Consider the following 18970-nt stretch of genomic DNA (forward strand, 5'->3'; position numbering starts at 1 on the left):
CATGGATGAACCTCAAAAACATCACGCTGAGTGAACAAAGCCGGACACAAAAGGCTACGTTGTATGATGCCATTTATAGAAACGTGCAGAAGACACAAACCTATAGAAAAAGAAAGTAGATTAGTGGTTGTCTAGTACTGGAAGTAGGTATGAAGAGTCAGTACAAATGGGCCCGAGCTTTCTTTTTGGGGTGATGGAAATGTTCTAAAATTAGATGGTGGTAGTAGTTGCAGAACGCTGTGAATTTACTGAATATCAATTCATTGTAAAAACAATTAGAGGAAAGAAAGAGGAATTGGAAAAAAATATTTTTAAGCCCTGTATAGCTTTTGAGTTTACATTTCTGTTTCTGATTATTATGGTAATCATGGTTATTATTAAAGGTGACTGAAAGGAGAAAAGTATTATTTTAATGTTAATTCCCTGGAGAGAGAATCATTATTTAGGCTTTGATATATTTCTTTCTAATCTTTTTCCTAATCATAGATATCTTTTAATTAGAATCACACTGTTTTTGTCTGTTATATCATGCACATCATATATATGTGTGTGTGTGTGTATATATACATGTAAATATATATCTTCTGAATAATGGAACATATCAGAAAATTTCAGTGTTTTTTTGGCTAAGTGGAAATCCTGTTTGGTCAGGGTTCTGAATAAAATAACATTCCCATAATTAAAAAAACAAGCAAACAAACAAACAAAAAAAACCTGGCCCTGCTTCTCATTACATCCACCCACAGCATCAAAGCAGTGCCAGGAGACCCACGTGTGACATGTTTCCTTGGGTACAGGCCTTAGCTCCGCCCACCTTCCACAAAAAGCAATGTATTGTTGGTCACTTAAGTAACGAAAGCACAGAGATTGTTTTTTACCCTTTCTACCAATACTTGATTTGATGCCAACCACAAGCAGCAAAATACCTAAACTTTGAGCTCCACGGATGAGTCTGGCACAGATGGTGGGTTGTGCTACAATCACCAATCATTCCACTCCCTTGCTAGAGCTCCCAAAGTGTGCATGGCATGGGAACACTGTGTCTTATAGGCCACAGCCCTCAAACAGGTGACACACCACCAATGCTACAGAGCCTTGGACAAGTTACTTAATCTTTCTGAACCCCAGTTTCCTCTTCTGAAAAAATGACGGAAAATTGGAAGGTAGAACCCCACGGGCTCAAAACAGCAACCTCTCTGGTTTGCTTGAACTTTTCTTGCTCTGATTTACAGCGGGGGTTCAGCTTCTCTCCATAAATGCTCACTTTCATTAGTTACATGATCCTCCTTCTCTTAGAAAACGCACAGCTCTGCCCCCAAATAAACCTAGAACGCAGAAGTCCAAGCATCAAATGCTGAACCAACCAGACTGAGGGTTTGGCCGGGACAGCTGGCACTGAGCACAGGACACCAACTCGACCGTCTCATGAGGAAGTTACCACCACCACAGTGAAGAAGTACAAGTTAAATTGTCTTGGTTCAAAATCAAGCGGCAGGATCAATTTGTTCCTGTCCTGATCAATGCGTGAGGTATTACAAGCTGTCAGTGCCGAGTGGGAACGACGAATCCAGAACTGGGAGCAAGCAGTGGTCCAGAGCACAACGTCACGATGTCAGAGCATCTCTGTGGTCTTCAAGGCGCAGTCCCCTTGATGGAACAGATTCACTCATTCAGATCCAGGAAAGAAAATGGTGACCGTTTCACCCATGTCAAGCCATTGTTTGGCAGCATGAAAGCTTGAAACAAAACGAATGACCCACCAAGATTTGAAGGCTGTGGGGAGGAAGAGAGAGTTGTCATTTAACGGAGGCAGAGTTTCAGGTGGGGAAGATGAAAAAGTTCTCAAGATGGATAGTGGTGATGGTTGCACAGTGGGGATGTACTCAATGCCATTGAACTGTACACTTAAAAATGGTTAAAATGGGACTTCCCTGGTGGCACAGTGGTTAAGAATCCGCCTGCCAATGCAGGGAACACGGGTTCGAGCCCTGGTGTGGGAAGATCCCACATGCCACGGAGCAACTAAGCCCGTGCGCCACAACTACTGAGCTTGTGCTCTAGAGCCTGTGAGCCACAACTACTGAGCCCACGTACCTAGAGCCCGTGCTCCACAACAAGAGAAGCCACCGCAATGAGAAGCCCACGCACCGCAACGAAGAGTAGCCCCGCTCGCTGCAACTAGAGGAGACCCAGTGCAACCAAAAATAAATTAATTAATTTTGTAAACGGTTAATATGGTAAATATTATATATATATGTTACCACAATAAAAAGTAGCTCATAAGAAAAAGATACAAAAAATAATAACCCCAAATCATGGTTTAGGAATTTTAGTTTGCTTTCATGGTTGAAATGAGAGCCTGTAAGAATCAAGCTACACAGTGCAAGTTCAGACATAGAAAGCAAAGTTTAACCCTTGCTCTAGAGAAGGAGGCCTGAGACTCACGGAGTTTATCTGAGCCCGTCCTCAAACTCTCTGACCTCAGCCTCACAACAACTAAAACCAGGGTGTTTTAGATCAGCAGCTCTGAACATGCTCAGAGCCCAGGCTGCACTTCCAGTACTCCCAGTGACTGCGGACCCCTCGGTGTGAACGGACGTGCATTTCCCTGGAGGCAGGAGCATGACCTTCATCAGATTCCCAAAGGGGAACCCACCTCCCGTTCAATTTAAGACCCACTGACAGGAGTGGTTCATCTCTCGGGACCCTTCCCTCTCCTGACACTCTAAAGACAGAAGCCCTTGCAGAGACAAGCAATCCCTCCACAGGTTGCGAGGTGGGACTTTCTCTGAGCCTTAATGTGTCCTCCGGGAATGCGGCCCTGGGTTCCTCTGAGGAGCTGCCCGGAGGAGCAAGTGCAGGTCTAGCTCCATATCCCTTTGGAGCTAGGAGTGGGCCCTTGGGAGCTTGGGGTTGCTGGTGGAAAGGGGGAGAGGAGGGCCGTGGGACTTTTGCTGAGTGCCAGGGAATACCTAGAAGCTCCAGTATTTCCTGGGCCTCCGGAACTATTGGAGCCAAAGAGCTCGTGAGGAACCGTTACATATTGAATCACATTTCATTTTGGATGGTGATTTTTTTTCCACCCTGTGCATATAAACTGGGAGAGGCTTTCCTTGAGGATTTTGAGAATCAAGTCTTTACCTTCTCAACAAAAGAAAAACAAGCTCATTTTACTTGACTTCAGAAAAAGACATCACCATCCTGGCCTGGGAATAACACACGGGGAACTGAAGACAGTAGTATAATTAAGTTCACGAAAGGCCAGTTCTTATGACCATATTTCAAATACTCATAATGCCTTCTCATCCATTGTACCAAATGACTTCATATTATATTCAGAGTGAAAAAATTATAATGGATTCCTCTGAGATATTCAATTAGTTCCATAAAAAGAGAAAAATATTTTTTCAGTAAAGAAATTCAACCAAATTACTAAAGCTGACAGTGAAAAACCAAATTCAAAGTAATTACGCATTTCCTTTGAGTTCTTGCGCTAACAAAAGTTGATGGTCTGCCACCATTACAAGTAGCCATCCTTCTGATGATTAATTACATTTGTGTTCCTATTTTAGCAGATACTTATTTGAATGTTTACTCTAGAACTGTCTTTGGGTGTTAATGTATTTAAATTTCCACCAGCCCCACTAAAGAGTATCTGTTCCCCAGATGCAGAGACATAGAGAACAGGCTTGTGGTTGCCAGGGGTGGGGGGGGTGGGGAACAGAAGAAGTGGGAGTTTGGGATGAGCAGATGCAAACTATACAGAATAGATAGACAACAAGGTCCTACTGTAGAGCGCAGGGAACCATATTCAAAATTCTGTGAGAAACCACAATGGAAAAGAATGTGAAAGAGAATGTATACATATGTATAACTGAATCACTTTGCTGTACAGCAGAAATTAATACAACATTGTAAATCAACTATACTTCAATTAAAAATTAAAAAAAAAAATTTTAAGAGTATCTGTTCTCATGCTTCATGAACCATTGATCAGCTTCCTTCAAGCTTGTTTCTTCCCCACTAATGGAAATCACTCCCAAATAAGTCACCAGTCAATATCAAAAAAATGAACAACCCAATCCAGAAATGGGCAGAGGACCTAAATAGACATTTCTCCAAAGAAGACATACAGGTTGCCAACAAACGCATGAAAGGATGCTCAACATCACTAATCATTAGAGAAATGCAAATCGAAACCACAATGAGGTATCACCTCACACCAGTCAAAATGACCATCGTCAAAAAATCTACAAACAACAAATGCTGGAGAGGGTGTGGAGAAAAGGGTACCCTCTTGCACTGCTGGTGCGAATGTAAACTGATACAGCCACTATGGAGAACAGCATGGAGGTTCCTTAAAAAACTAAAAATAGAACTATCATATGACCCAGCAATCCCACTACTGGGCATATACCCTGAGAAAACCATAATTCAAAAAGTCACATGCACCCCAATGTTTATTGCAGCACTATTTACAATAGCCACGACATGGAAGCAACTTAAGTGTCCATCGACAGATGAATGGATAAAGACGATGTGGCACATATATACAATGGGATATTACTCAGCCATAAAAAGAAACGAAATTGAGTTATTTGTAGTGAGGTGGATGGACCTAGAGTCTGTCATACAGAGTGAAGTAAGTCAGAAACAGAAAAACAAATACCGTATGCTAACACATATATATGGCATCTAAAAAAAAAAAAAAAGGTTCTTATGAATCTAGGGGCTGGACAGGAATAAAAACGCAGATGTAGAGAATGGACTTCAGGACATGGTGGGGTGGGAAAGGGAAGCTGGGATGAAGTGAGAGAGTGGCATGGACATATATACACTACCAAATATAAAATAGATGACTTAGTATGATAATCTAAGTGCAATCCCACTCCTGGGCATATATCTGGAGAAGACTATAATTCAGAAAAATACATGCACCCCTATGTTCATAGCAGCACTATTTACAATAGCCAAGACATGGAAGCAACCTACGTGTCCCTCAACAGATGAATGGATATCAGGGGGAAAACATCAGTTTTTACTTTTTAATATTGTATCCAAGTAATATTAAGTTTCACTTAGAAGTGAATATATGCATGCAGGATACTTTCCACTTTGCTTCAGTAACCCATGATTATTCAAAACCTAATGAATTGATGTCAGACTCCAGTTAATATGACAATGTAGGAAAGTACTGTCTCCCGCTATGGGTATAGGCCTCTAGAAATTAATAACTGGGGAAAAAACGGTCATGAAATCACATATAGGCATTCAACAAAAAAAAAGATCAAATCTCTTTTCTCTCTCGCTAAGGGCATATGTCTCAAACAGGTTTCTTCATATCTGTGCCCCCTCCCCTACCGCCCACCCCCCACCCCCCACCAAAACCATTTGATCTTGAACATTTAAGTCTTGCTTTTCTGTGCTGCATGCATCAGTGCATCCTCCTGTTAGAAAGAGAAATCCACGCCACTCAATTGTTTTTACTCAATAGGCTTAGAGTCAGAATTTTAAATTAAAAAAAAAATGAATGGATAAAGAAGATGTGGTATATAGATGCAATGGACTATTATTCAGCCATAAAAAGAGTGAAATAATGCCATTCGCAGCAACGTGGATGGACCTAGAGATCATACGAAAAAGCTTTTTAAACCACTGAACTTTATACAAAGATGGAAGCTATCCCTGTTCGTCCTGTTTGAAACCTGGTGACAACAGTAAAGGCATCTGGCACGTTGGGAAAAGGTACTGTGGACAGCGACTCCTGCATTGTACCGGTTGTGTGCTAACATCTCCCCCCTTTCTCTGTAGGCAACCCTCCCGCTACTGGCACTGGGACTTTGCTGATAACTCTGGAAGACGTGAATGACAACGCGCCCTTCATTTACCCCACGGTAGCGGAGGTCTGTGATGACGCCAAAAACCTCAGCGTAGTCATTTTGGGAGCTTCAGATAAGGATCTCCACCCAAATACAGATCCTTTCAAATTTGAAATCCATAAACCAACTGTTCCTGATAAAGTCTGGAAGATCTCCAAGATCAACAGTAAGTCCACCTAACATTCTGTAGTTACCCTTCAGCTTTGAAGCCTAGTTTCCCTGGCGTGGTTTCTGTTCCCAGCCTGTGCCTCCTCTATGCTCTCGGGTTTCCTCACATGGTTTGTTTCAAGCTATTCACACATTACAAATACTGACAATTTTCCTACCAGCACCTGTATACAATTTGTAAAAATATTGAATATCTGTTCCTTAGAAATGCAAACATGAAAGTTTTCTCTTTCGCTTCCTCTCTTTTCTGTGCTGTACCCTGTATACTACACAGCCCGTACTTTACACTCCACACCCACCCAGTCTTCAGCCTTCAAAAGCCAGGGGTCTTGGCTCAGCTGCCTCTCCTCTGTGTTTACCTTAACTACCTTAATTTTCACCAGCACTTTGCAGAGATTTTCCATGCTATGCTTGCTTTCCTAAGAAGCACCAATATGAGAATCTTCAGAAAGGCTTAACCTCTAATCCTCCAACTTCCATTTTATGCTGCAGATCTCAGAATTGACTTTGTAAAATGACCTTGACTTTGACTTTCGACTTTGATATCTTCTCCCATCTGTCCTGTCCCTCATTTATGAAACTTGCAAACAGTGTCCCTTTCTACCAGTCCCTGCACATGGACAGGTGGAATTTAAAAATTTAAATTTAAAACTTTATCATCTGCCTTATTAAGACTGAAATATCAATGTACTGAATTAACAAGTATCCCTGTATCACAACACCCCCTCCACCTCCCTCCCCATGGCAAATGTGAACTCGCTACTAAGATCACCTTGCCTCACAATAAAGCCCCAAACCGGAACTCACACATTATGTACACTTTGCCATCAATAGCGAATTTATCCTGCAATTGACCCAGTCAGGGCTGGGCTCCCTGTTCTTACTTCAGCAGTACAGTTTTTGAGAGGGATGGGGAATTACCCATTTCATGAAGTTTTCAAAATGTATTGTACAGTCGTACATAAAATTTTCTATTAAAAAATGTCACATGTATTGTTATGGCCTTATCTCATATCTCATTTTATTGGTGTCTTTCTCTTGTCATTGATTCTCTTTGCCTGTTTGTCTATTTTATTGCTGTTTAAAGAATAAATTTTGTTACACTGATTATTTTTAATTAAAACAGCCCTTCTCTTGTTTGAGGGGTTAGTGTTTTATTTGCTGGTTTTTGTGACTGTAGCTCATTTGAATAATCATCCCCAGTTCTTTCCAGCTGGAACTTTCTCATTTAAGCGTTTCTCCGCTCCTTGCAGGAGATCAGAGAATGTTCCTCGTGTTAACCTGCCGTTCCACTGGGGTCATCATCCACATTGGTTGTTTCTGCTGCTCTAGCCGTCTGGATAGGATAATACTTCAGCTCTTTTTGTTTTCAGGTCATCACACTCTCTTTTCCCTCCTGGTTTTATTTAATAGTTAAAATGCCTTCTCAATTCTTTTTCTTGTCCCAGAATTTTTTTCTGAGTACTTAGCGTTGTTTATGCCCAGAAAGGAAGAGTTGAAAAAAAAAAAGGGACTTCCCTGGTGGTGCAGTGGTTAAGAATTCGCCTGCCAGTGCAGGGGACACAGGTTCAAGCCCTGGTTTGGGAAGATCCCACATGCCACGGAGCAGCTAAGCCCGTGGCCACAACAACTGAGTCTGCGCTCTAGATCCCGCAAGCCACAACTACTGAGCCCATGTGCCGCAACTACTGAGCCCACGTGCCACAACTACTGAAGCCTGTGTGCCTAGAGCCCGTGCTCTGCAACAAGAGAAACCACTGCAATGAGAAGCCCACACACCACAATGAAGAGTAGACCCCGCTCGACACAACTAAGCCCACGTGCAACAACAAAGACCCCAACACAGCCAAAAATAAATGAATAAAGTAAATAAATTAAAAAAAAAAAAAAAAAGAATCTGCCTGCCAATGCAGGGAACACAAGTTCGAGCCCTGGTCCAGGAAGATCCCACATGCCACGGAGCAACTAAGCCTGTGTGCCACAACTACTGAGCCTGCACTCTAGAGCCCGCGACCCACAACTAGTGAGCCTGCATGCCACAACTACTGAAGCTGGCGTGCCTAGAGCCCATGCTCTGCAACAAGAGAAGCCACCACAATGAGAAGCCCACGCACCACAACGAAGAGTAGCCCCCGCTCACCACAACTAGAGAAAGCCCACGCACAGCAATGAAGACCCAATGCAGCCAAAAATAAATAAATAAATAAATTTATTTTTTTTAAAAATCCGTAGTCATCTGAGTGATTGAAAAGCAAATAACCCGAGGCCAAAAACAGTGCCAGGTGGGATGGCCACTTTTGAGTGCTTGCCCAGTGGCCTGGGTAACTGCAGATAGTCCCACCAAACGTGGGCTTAAAGATCCAGTCTCCAAGTTGTGCATTGTGCTATGGATTCCCACCCAAACCTAGGGATGCAGGCTGAGGCCTGATAGAGACTAGACTATAGAACCCATCCCCATAGCAACACATGGGGACCTACCCACCTTAAGAGTAAGTGGATTTTTCAGAACTACAATGAGGTATCACCTCACACCGGTTAGAATGGGCATCATCAGAAAATCTACAAACAACAAATGCTGGAGAGGGTGTGGAGAAAAGGGAACCCTCTTGCACTGTTGGTGGGAATGTAAACTGATACAGCCACTATGGAGAACAGTATGGAGGTTCCTTAAAAAACTAAAAATAGAGCTACCATATGATCTAGCAATCCCACTACTGGGCATATACCCAGAGAAAACCATAATTCAAAAAGACACATGTACCCCAATGTTCATTGCAGCACTATTTACAATAGCCAGGACATGGAAGCAACCTAAATGCTCATCGACAGACGAATGGATAAAGAAGATGTGATACATATATAAAATGGAATATTACTCAGCCATAAAAAGGAACGAAATTGGGTCATTTGTAGAGACATGGATGGACCTAGAGACTGTCATACAGAGTGAAGTAAGTCAGAAAGAGAAAAACAAATGTCGTATATTAACGCATGTATGTGGAACCTAGAAAAATGATACAGATGAACCGGTTTGCAGGGCAGAAATAGAGACACAGATGTAGAGAACAAACGTATGGACACCAACGAGGGAAAGTGGCAGGGGTGGTGGTGGTGGTGGGATGAATTGGGAGATTGGGATCGACATAAATACATTAATATGAATAAAATAGATAACTAATAAGAACCTGCTGTATAAAAAATAAATTAAATTTTTTAAAAAAGTGAGTGGATTTTTGTTGTTGTTGTTCCAAAAATGTATTTTGATTATTTGAATTTGTATTCTTATGTAAAAATGCTCTAAGCTGACAATTTCTTTTTTTTTCTTTTTTTCCCAGCTTTAATGACCTTTAATTGACAAATAAAAATTGTATATATTTAAGATGTACAATGTGACAATTCGAGTATGGGTTTTTACATTATTTCTTCTAAATGTTGCATGTGATCTTTGTGAAGATGGCTTTATCAGTATAATAAATTTTCAGGGAGGAGTTCTTGGTACTCAGTCATCTTCACAAAAGTGAGTCCTCTTGTAATTGATTACAATAGCCCTGAACCATAGAACTCCTCGATGCTGGGAGTGTTTTATCTGGCACTTCCTGGTATGGTGGCCACCAGCCATGTGTGGTTGCCAGAAACTTGAGATGCAGCTGAAGAAGTGAGTCTTTATTTTTATTTGATGTTAATGGATTTATATTTAAGCACTCTTCCAGTTAAATGAATAAACTGCCTGTTTTGTGTGGGTTTAGTGGCCGAAACTCCACTCTTTGATTTGGAAACGTCCAGCCCTCTCTCATGAAGGCCTCCCTTTGTCTTCATAGATACGCACGCCCTGGTAAGCCTTCTTCAAAATCTGAACAAAGCAAATTACCACCTGCCCATCATGGTGACAGATTCAGGGAAACCACCCATGACGAACATCACAGACCTCAGGGTACAAGTGTGTTCCTGCAAGAATTCCAAAGTGGACTGCAACACGGCAGGCGCCCCGCACTTCAGCACAACCGCAGTCCTGCTCCTGTCTTTCTTCAGCTTAGCTCGTAAGTTGACCAAACTCCAGTGCATGCACAATACAAAAACATAACTTCACCAAAGCTATTGGTTTCCGTATATCCTTCCCAAAAAATTTATCCCAGAGGAAACATTCATGTTTAGTTTATGTCGGCGTAACAGAGTGTACCTGTAAAAGTGCTCTGACTAATGGTGAAAGGCACCTTCACATCCCCCTGCCCGGTAATGTGAGGAACGGTGCCAAGGCACCCAAGGCTGTCCTACAGAGCAGGTGGTAAGAAACTTCCTGCAGATGCCCCTGAACTGGAGCTCATACAAATGTGCCCAGATTGCTTAACTGGTCTACTAGGGCCCTGTTTCCCTCTGCATTGTGTGGAATTATCTTTAGTGAGGTTAAAGGAGATTCCATACCTTTTTAAGAAGAGTCATGAGAATGCATGGAGAGAGGTTGACGCCATAGGAAAAGAGATAAATGCATAACTCACACATTTTTTTTTACTGACCGGTAGTCAGTCATGACTATGACATAATGAAGCATTATTTTAAACAGATGAATTATTATGCAGAGTAATATAGATGTGAGCATGAAATGAATAGATACATGTGTCAGATATTTCCTATTTATGGCATACTAGTCCAATTTCAACCTTAGAAATTATTCACATATAGCTAATGCCATTCAAAAGCCTTTGGGGCCTCAGTATTTACATTTTGAGAAGGTTATTTGTGTTGTTGTGAATTAGGAGGTTGAGAAATTGATGATTAGAAAATAAAGAATAAAAGTTATTGTATCCTGGTGACAGTGGTGAGTGGAGTCAACAGGAAATCACACATTCCAACGTCAGACACTTATAGCTGTGCTGAGCCAGGGCCCTGGGCGTAGAACTAAAGAGGAGACCTTACAGTGAGGAGTGTCTCGTTGGATGGATGGGTGGATGGGTGGATGGGTGGATGGAGAAGGGAGGGGGGTAGAAAGGAAGGGAGAGAGGGAGGGAGGGAAGAAATATATATGCCTCTCTCTCTCTCATTCTTATATTCTCTTTTTCTTTTTCTCTCTTTCTTTCTCCTTCCTTCCTTCCTTCCTTCCTTTCTTCTTCCTTTTTCTTCAAGATATAAAATATTATAGATGAAGCTGAAATCCCCTGTGTTCCTCTCCCTAGTTTCATTTCCTGTTCTCTGTCCCCAGAGACAATAGCTATCATGAGCTAGAGTGTGTGTGGACATTGTTTTATACTGTTACACACACACACACACACACACACACACACCCCAAATATAGTTCTACTTCGTGCAGTTTGTCAGACTTGATCTAATCCATATTATATTGAGCCTGATGTTCTGCAACTCGCTTTTCTTCCTCTCCACATTACATTTCCAAGCTCCATCTATGTTGCTCTGGTTCAGGGGTCGGCAAACTTTCTTCATCAAGGGTCAGGTGGCAAATATTTGGGGCTCTGTGGGCCACATCAGGGCTCTGTCACATATTCTTTTTTATGGCTTTTTTGATTCTGTCATCTGTGTCTTAGTACCTTTAAAAGTGTGAAACTCTTCTTAATTCGAGAGCCATATAAACGCACTATGGTGCACCAGCCAGGTACCCCTGCTCTGGTTCATTCACTTTAACTGCTCAAGAGCATCCCATCCCATCCCATCATCGGAACTAGGCACAGCATATTCCCCTGTCAACAGACGCATGTGGATTATTTAGTGTCCTACTCTGACCAGCTAACTCTACTGCAGTAAGCCTCTGGAATGTTTTCCACGAGCTTCTCAAGTGAGCACTAGACAGACAGCGAGCCCAGCACTGGGTCTGGGTTCTGAGACCCACTGGAATTCACATATAGCAGAGTCTGGGTAAACTAGAGGGCAGTACTTCCAGGCTGATTGTACAGAAATAAGAATGCTGTATTTGTGCACGTGTGTGTGTGTGTGTGTGTGTACACAGATGGAGAAGATAGCTGAGTAGCCACTCACACGTCACCCTCTGTAAATACAATTACACAACATCAAAGCCTGACTCTTGATGAACCGAGGCTCTGCAGGACCCTGCGCATTTATCAGCACCTCTAGATGGCCAGGGAGGTTTTTAAATGGAGACTTCCCACTGCTGATTGTGGAAATACGGATTCCCAGGCCCATCCAACCCATGGAACCAACATCCCAAGAGACAGTGGCCTCAAGCACACACACTGAGTGTTTGTATATTTGCACACAATATATTTTATGATAATACACATGCCTGCTACTCCAAATCCATGTATTAAACATTAGTTAGATGTAATCTGTCTGTTTGGCAGTATTTGCTTCCTCCCAACAAGGGGTTTTCTTGTTCGCCCTACTTTGGGGGCCCCTGACGTACAGGCATCAGTAATGAGCAGGTTCCCAAGGACGGCTCACTTCTCATCTCTCCCAGCTGAGCTCTTGGATCACAGTTAATCCTGATAACACCTCAAGAACTCATGTTCATTTTATACTCAAAATAGTATCACTGAGAGAAGACAGATGCATGCATTCTGTGTTTGAGATATCAGATGTGCTTTCTTTTCTCACCTGCATGGAGATCCACCTGGTTATCCCACTGCAGGTAAGGGCACCTGAGATCAGGCCAAAATCATCCTCAGAAAGGAGCCCTGAATCTCCCTACACAGCTGGAAAGGTACTCAGTTGACCCTTCCATGTTTTGCACCACAAGACATGTAGTTGCAGCCCCCAAAATAGTTAAGAACGGGTGTCATCACCCATCTGTCTGGCTTCAAAACGAACCTCAGTCTGGCCTTATATCAAAGGTATAAGATTATTTAATAATGTTCATTTGAACATTAGAGCCGCCTGCTAAATATAACGATTCTTGTTTTATTATAGACCTAGTCCAAGTCGTTCTTCCTAACAGGAAAAGAATGAAACTAATAATGTAGGCATGTGAGGAATAAGGAACCATGGGTGTCCTGTGGCTCAGACTCTCTCCTCAGAGCAAGGTCAAAGTGGCTGACCCACCTGTGCAGCTGTTAACGTGACAGTGGCAAGAGGGCACACAGAAATGGGCCTAAAACATTAAGCAAGGTGTGGGGCGTGAGCCCGAAGAGCACTGAAGTTAGGTCGTAAGGCGGAAGAGCAAGGTGACGTCCCCACCCAGCCGTTGTCCTTGAATGGATTTAGGGATGTGGTAGAATCTGGTTTTTGGTTTTGGTTTTTTTGAATTTTATTTTATTTATGTTTTTATACAGCAGGTTCTTGTTAGTTATCCATTTTATACATATTAGTGTGTATATGTCAATCCCCATCTAGAATCTGTTTGATGTTTCTTTAGAGCAGTGGTTGTGAAACTACAGCCCGAGGGCCAAATAAAGGCACTTCCTGCTTTAAAGGTTTGATTAGAACACAGCAGGTCCATTTATACACTGTCTGTGTCTGCTTTCTGCTACCACCGCAGAAAGAGTTGAGTGGTTGCCCCTGAGACCCTTTGGCCCGAAAAGCCGAAAACATTTTTACTATCTGACTCTTGGCAGAAAAAGTGTGTCAATGCCTTCTTTAAGGCCTTGTTCATAAAACTGCAGGGGTCACATCATCCAACATGGGAAGAGAAAATGGGTTTTCCTCCTCCTCTCAAATAATATTCTGATCCAAGTAGACTAGCATTAACGAAACACCCCGTGTTCTGTGGCTTTTCTCTTTATTTCCGTCATTGCCCTGATGGTTTTATCCCACTCTGTAGATGAGACACTGATGCTCAGAAAGGTCCCATGGAGGCCGGTGTTCATCATTAGACTGCCTCCCTTGTGGAAAAAGATAATAACATTTCAGTTTATTACAATACCGTAGGTGGCTTTATTGCATCTGAGAGTTGAACTGAGAGATACACACTTCCTTCTTTGACATCTAAAAGTAAAGGAAATAAAACTACTGACATTGAAAGTAATAGAAATTGTAAATGAAATTATTTTCACTGCCAATTTCATTGTTTAAATTGTGTGTTGATGGGGCTTCCCTGGTGGCACAGTGGTTGAGAGTCCGCCTGCCGATGCAGGGGACACGGGTTCGTGCCCCGGTCCGGGAAGATCCCACATGCCGCGGAGCGGCTGGGCCCGTGAGCCATGGCCGCTGAGCCTGCGCGTCCCGAGCCTGTGCTCCGCAACCGGAGAGGCCACAACAGTGAGAGGCCCGCGTACCGCAAAAAAAAAAAAAAATTATGTGTTGATGACATTGAGGGGAAGCGTAATTCTCCCCCAAGACCCTCCCAAGGAAGCAAGCTGGCATCTCCATTAGGGTTTTTTGTAGGGCTCTGTGTGGTGTGACAAGGCAAGTTCAAGGAAGAATACTGTGCTGAAACCTTCCTGAACATTGTTTTAGGCCTAATTAATCAGCGAGAGCAAGAATATAAAAGGACAAATGAGGTGAACCATTTGAACAAGTACCAAAATTAAATGTCTCTGTGTTTGGAAAGGAGAGGGCATTGAATCGTAATCTTGATCACAAGGAAGAAGTTTAAAGAGGTGACCAAGAAGAGCAAAAACAGCCACTGGAAATACTTTTCATTCTAATGCTTTTTATTGAGGTATTATTTGCATTCCATAAAATTCACCTATTTTAAGGGTACAGTTTGATGAATTTTGGTAAGGTGTAGCCACTCCACAATCAAGATGCAGTTTCCTTATATCCCTTTGCTGTTGATCCCCTCCCCCCAATCCAGACTCTCAGTGATCTGCCTTCTCTTACTAGTTTCTTGCCCTTTCTAGAATTTTCTACAAATGAAATTATACAGTCCATATCGTTGAGTGTGTCAATATTTTGTTCCTTTTCATTGTGAAATATGTTATGGGCAGAGGCAGGGCCTGGACGCACCAAGCCCAAGTAGAGCAGGCTGTGCTCTGCCTGCAGACAGAGCCGATCCCTCCAAGTAGTACAAGTTCATGGACAATGACAGTCGACCTCCGACCTCACACATGCACCACTGAAAACATTACATAATCATGGACTACTTCATGTAATCAACTCACCTGTCACAGGAGATAGGTTATAGTCTAAGTTGACAAACAGGGATTGGACAGTTTCAAATGTAGTAGATCTTTTTTTTTTTTTTTTTTTTTTTTTTTGCGTTATGCGGGCGTCTCACTGTTGTGGCCTCTCCCATTGCGGAGCACAGGCTCTGGACGCACAGGCTCAGCGGCCACGGCTCACGGGCCCAGCCGCTCCACGGCATGTGGGATCTTCCCGGACCGGGGCACGAACCCGTGTCCCCTGCATCGGCAGGCGGACTCTCAACCACTGCACCACCAGGGAAGCCCCAAATGTAGTAGATCTTATTCAGCCAAAATTTTTTTCCTATTTTTCTCAGTGACCAAAATGATTATTTTGAGTTATTGATCTCACACAGGAAAATATTTTTAAATGAAATTAGTGATGCCATTTAATATGTTCTTTTCCAGTCTTTCTTCAAATAGGTGAATCTGAAGGATATAGTTTACTGCAGCCCAGGTAACCAAAGAGTTTATGGTGATGGTAGCAAGGGCAATGAAAAATTCAACTGAAAAGAAGGAAGTTAAATGAGTTCAGACGACTCCTAACCCCAAAGGAATTCATTTGTCAAGCCATACAAAGATCCCTAGGTGTAGAAAATAATGAAAACTTGCATCTCAATTAGCATGTTCATTTCCATGGCCCTTTCTGTTAAAACAGCTTTCACCCTTAACTTTCTCAATATCGTCTTTTTTAGACTCGAGTCATATTACAAACACTTTTAATCTAAAATTTAGAGCAGCAGCTCTAAATTTTCCAAACAGATACATGACTGCTTTAAACTCTAAAATCAGTGGCGTGCAGAATAGGTTCATACTGAGCCACCCCTTAACACACGGCTCCCCAACCTCCGGGCTGCGGACCGGACCGGTACCGGGCTGCGGCCTGTTAGGAACCGGGCCACACGGCAGGAGGTGAGCGGCGGGCGGGCGGGCGAAGCTTCATCTGCGGCTCCCCATTGCCCGCGTTACCACCTGAACCATCGCCCCCGGCCCCGGCCCCGGCCCCCAGTCCGTGGAAGAATGGTCTTCCACAAAACCGGTCCCTGGTGCCAGCCTTTTTGGCATATAACCCATTATATTCCAGCATTCAGTTCATTCCAGAATAAACTATACTTGCATTGTGGGTTGACCTTTTATACATTTTTCTTTCTTTGTAACACGAGTTTTTAGTGGTACCATTTCCCTGTACATTTCCAAGATATAATAATAATTAAGCAAAAATGGCAGAGAACCGAGCTATTTCCATTCATACTATCATCAGGCAGAGTAGAAGTCCCTCAGCTGGTGTAAAACCTAGAGAATAAGCACAGTCTGGTGACCTCAGTAAACTTTGATGCAGGCCACAAAGATGCAGGAAGGGGCCACAACCAAACCCAGGTGGCCTCTGGAAGCTGGAAAGGGAAGGGGTGGCTACCCTCTCAGAGCCTCCAAAAGGAACGCGGCTCTACCAACACCTTGACTTTAGCCCCATAAGAATTCTGACCTCCAGAGTGTAAGAGAATAAATTTGTGTGGTTTTAAGCCACTGAGTTTGTGGTCATTTGTTACAGCAAGCATCAGAAACTCATACACCATCTCTGGAGAACCACCACTAACTATCTTGCTCTTCTGTGTGACCAAAAAAAAAAAATATCTGGGATGATCGTCAATTTCTAAGCTACCAAGTAGGCTTGTCTATAAAATAGCCAAGCTCTGGGCTGACTGCAGAAGATAGGGCTCAGTGAAGCAGCAGTAGTGGCTGTCGCTGGTCTGAGATGAGGTGTCTGGCGTTCGCGTTTTCAGAGGAGTCCAGCTTTTTAAGACATAAACCAGCGGAACAATTCATTCTCTCTTCAAATGTTATGCTTAGGGGGAAAAAAAAAAAAACTTCCCCAAGGTAGTGCAATATTTATGAATGCGTTTATTATAGCTTGTCAGTCATGTGTCTAGTATTTAGCTAAAATGTTTTGAATTGAGTTGTTATATTTCTTGACTTGACTCTGAATCTTTTCCATTCAGGTCTGTGAGAACTCCTGACATCTGAAGCTTGACTACCAAGTTTCCATAGCAACAGGAAAAAAAGACAAAAAAAAATCCAGATCTGAAGATTGCAGTTTACAGCTCTCAAACTTCACAACTAGGCCTCAATTGTTCCAGATTTTTGTTTTCTTTGCAATTTTCACTTAGTCTGTACTTCACCATTTTGACAGCATCTCCCTTTCTCCTTTAATTAATGGAATCCTCTGAATTTTCCCTGAGTGTTTAAAGATCGTGGCATAGAACTTGACCTTCTGGGAGGAGGAACAATGACTACTCTTCCTGATGTGTTGCCATGTTGCTAGTCAGCACTCCACACATCCAGTTTGGTCTGTGGGTTAGTATTTGTATATGTATGTGTATCTATATGTGTATATACCCAGTATTTATAGAGACAGACTCTACAGGAGAAGCTTGGTTTTGGTATGTCACCCTTCCTTGAGAGGCTAAGCAAAGAAGGGGTAGAAGCTATAGCAGCTGACCCCACCAGGGCCTCAGCATCCAGTTCAGCACTGGGGCAGACCACAGAGCTGACGCTTCTCCACCAGCCCAGCAGCCAGGCAGGTCCGCAGAGGGGGAGAGCAGAGACAGAGCCCTTTCTCTTTAGAATGAGGGCAATGAGCAGCTCTCACTGCCATCCTGTGTGATGATGATCCCGAGCAAGAGAGGTGAGGAGCAGAGCTGGGCGTTTTACCATCAAATGCACGGGCATCTATCCACCTGCGTTTGCAGCTGTCCAGAATGCACATTCCCATTGGGTTTTCTGGGGGCCCGGATCATGACAGAATCTCGCCCTCCCCGGCATATGTACAACAGCCAATGTCATCGTGGAGGTCATACATGCATCCGAAGAGGTCATCAGGTACCATGTGTATACATATATCTGCCTACATGTACAGACATACATTTATGCACACCATTCATTTCATATATACATGCATAAAATAGAGTAAATACAGGTAGTTTTAAAAGTACCCTTTTGTGTGAATCGACGACCGTCATTTGCAAACCTGAAAATAAAAGATGTTCATTATGTATGAAAAGTAATTGGTTTTTATTCTGTGAGCATGTAAAAGTAAGAAGGAGATTAGTGCTTGTACTGAGATTATCTTCTTGTTGATAAAACTGTAACTGAACCATCAAAGCTCACACCAAATTTTTCTAGCAGATAAAACTAGTGACAGCCTGTGGCTTTTTCTTAGAGCTCGCCGCGACCTAGGGTCAGGTAAGTGTCTTAGCATATTTTAATACAGTTGCTTACTAAAGGTTTTAACCACACTCGCGCACACGCTTTCTTATGCAATCTCTGTTTGCACTTGTGCTTTTCAGTTCACCTTCCGTAGGAACTAGAAGTCATATGTTGTCTTTATTGTAGTGAAATTATGCAGATAGAGTTCCATATATTGTATTTGTTTTGATAGTAAATCTTTTTGGAGCATATAGAATGCAGAGACTTTTTTTCATCAAAATAAATGGGTGTTGGTGGTTAAAACTGCTGGACAGTAGCTTTTCTCTGATTTCTATGTTGTGTCTGATGTCACTGTTGCTGGGTCTGGCCTAGTGCAAGTTCACATTTTTGGCTGGCCGTTTGGGTCCCCTGACGTCTCCTGTTAAGTGGGTAAGTCTGTAAAGCCAGAAGCCCCCACCAGTGCACAAAGCAGGCTCGGGGGCAGGGGGTCCAAGCCTGCACAGTCACACTTTACCAGATTTCGTCTTCTGGCCTCACAGGACGCAGCCTTGTGTCTCCCCGGTGGACCTCGCTCCCCTCTTCCCGTAAGGCCGGGGGAGGGCTCAACCTGGAACACACCCGGGAACACCCTCAGACAGCCAGGTGGTTGGCAGCCTGGCTCAAAGGCTAGCTAACTAAGCATCAGAAATCTCGCCC

The 18970-nt window shown here is 43.0% G+C and overlaps 1 protein-coding gene across 1 annotated transcript in view; it reads left to right on the forward strand.

The window, feature by feature from the left end:
• CDH13 (cadherin 13) overlaps nt 1-18582 on the forward strand; it is a 793967-nt gene extending 775385 nt beyond the window's left edge. Inside the window, exons 11-13 of the mRNA XM_065898620.1 lie at nt 5812-6045; nt 9866-10084; nt 17068-18582. Of these exons, the coding sequence (XP_065754692.1) occupies nt 5812-6045; nt 9866-10084; nt 17068-17075 (461 nt within the window). The 3' untranslated portion in view covers nt 17076-18582. The remainder of the gene's footprint in view (nt 1-5811; nt 6046-9865; nt 10085-17067) is intronic.
• Nucleotides 18583-18970: the final 388 nt, after the last annotated feature.

This window comes from Phocoena phocoena, chromosome 20, assembly GCF_963924675.1.
Source record: "Phocoena phocoena chromosome 20, mPhoPho1.1, whole genome shotgun sequence".
NCBI classification, from domain to species: domain Eukaryota; kingdom Metazoa; phylum Chordata; class Mammalia; order Artiodactyla; family Phocoenidae; genus Phocoena; species Phocoena phocoena.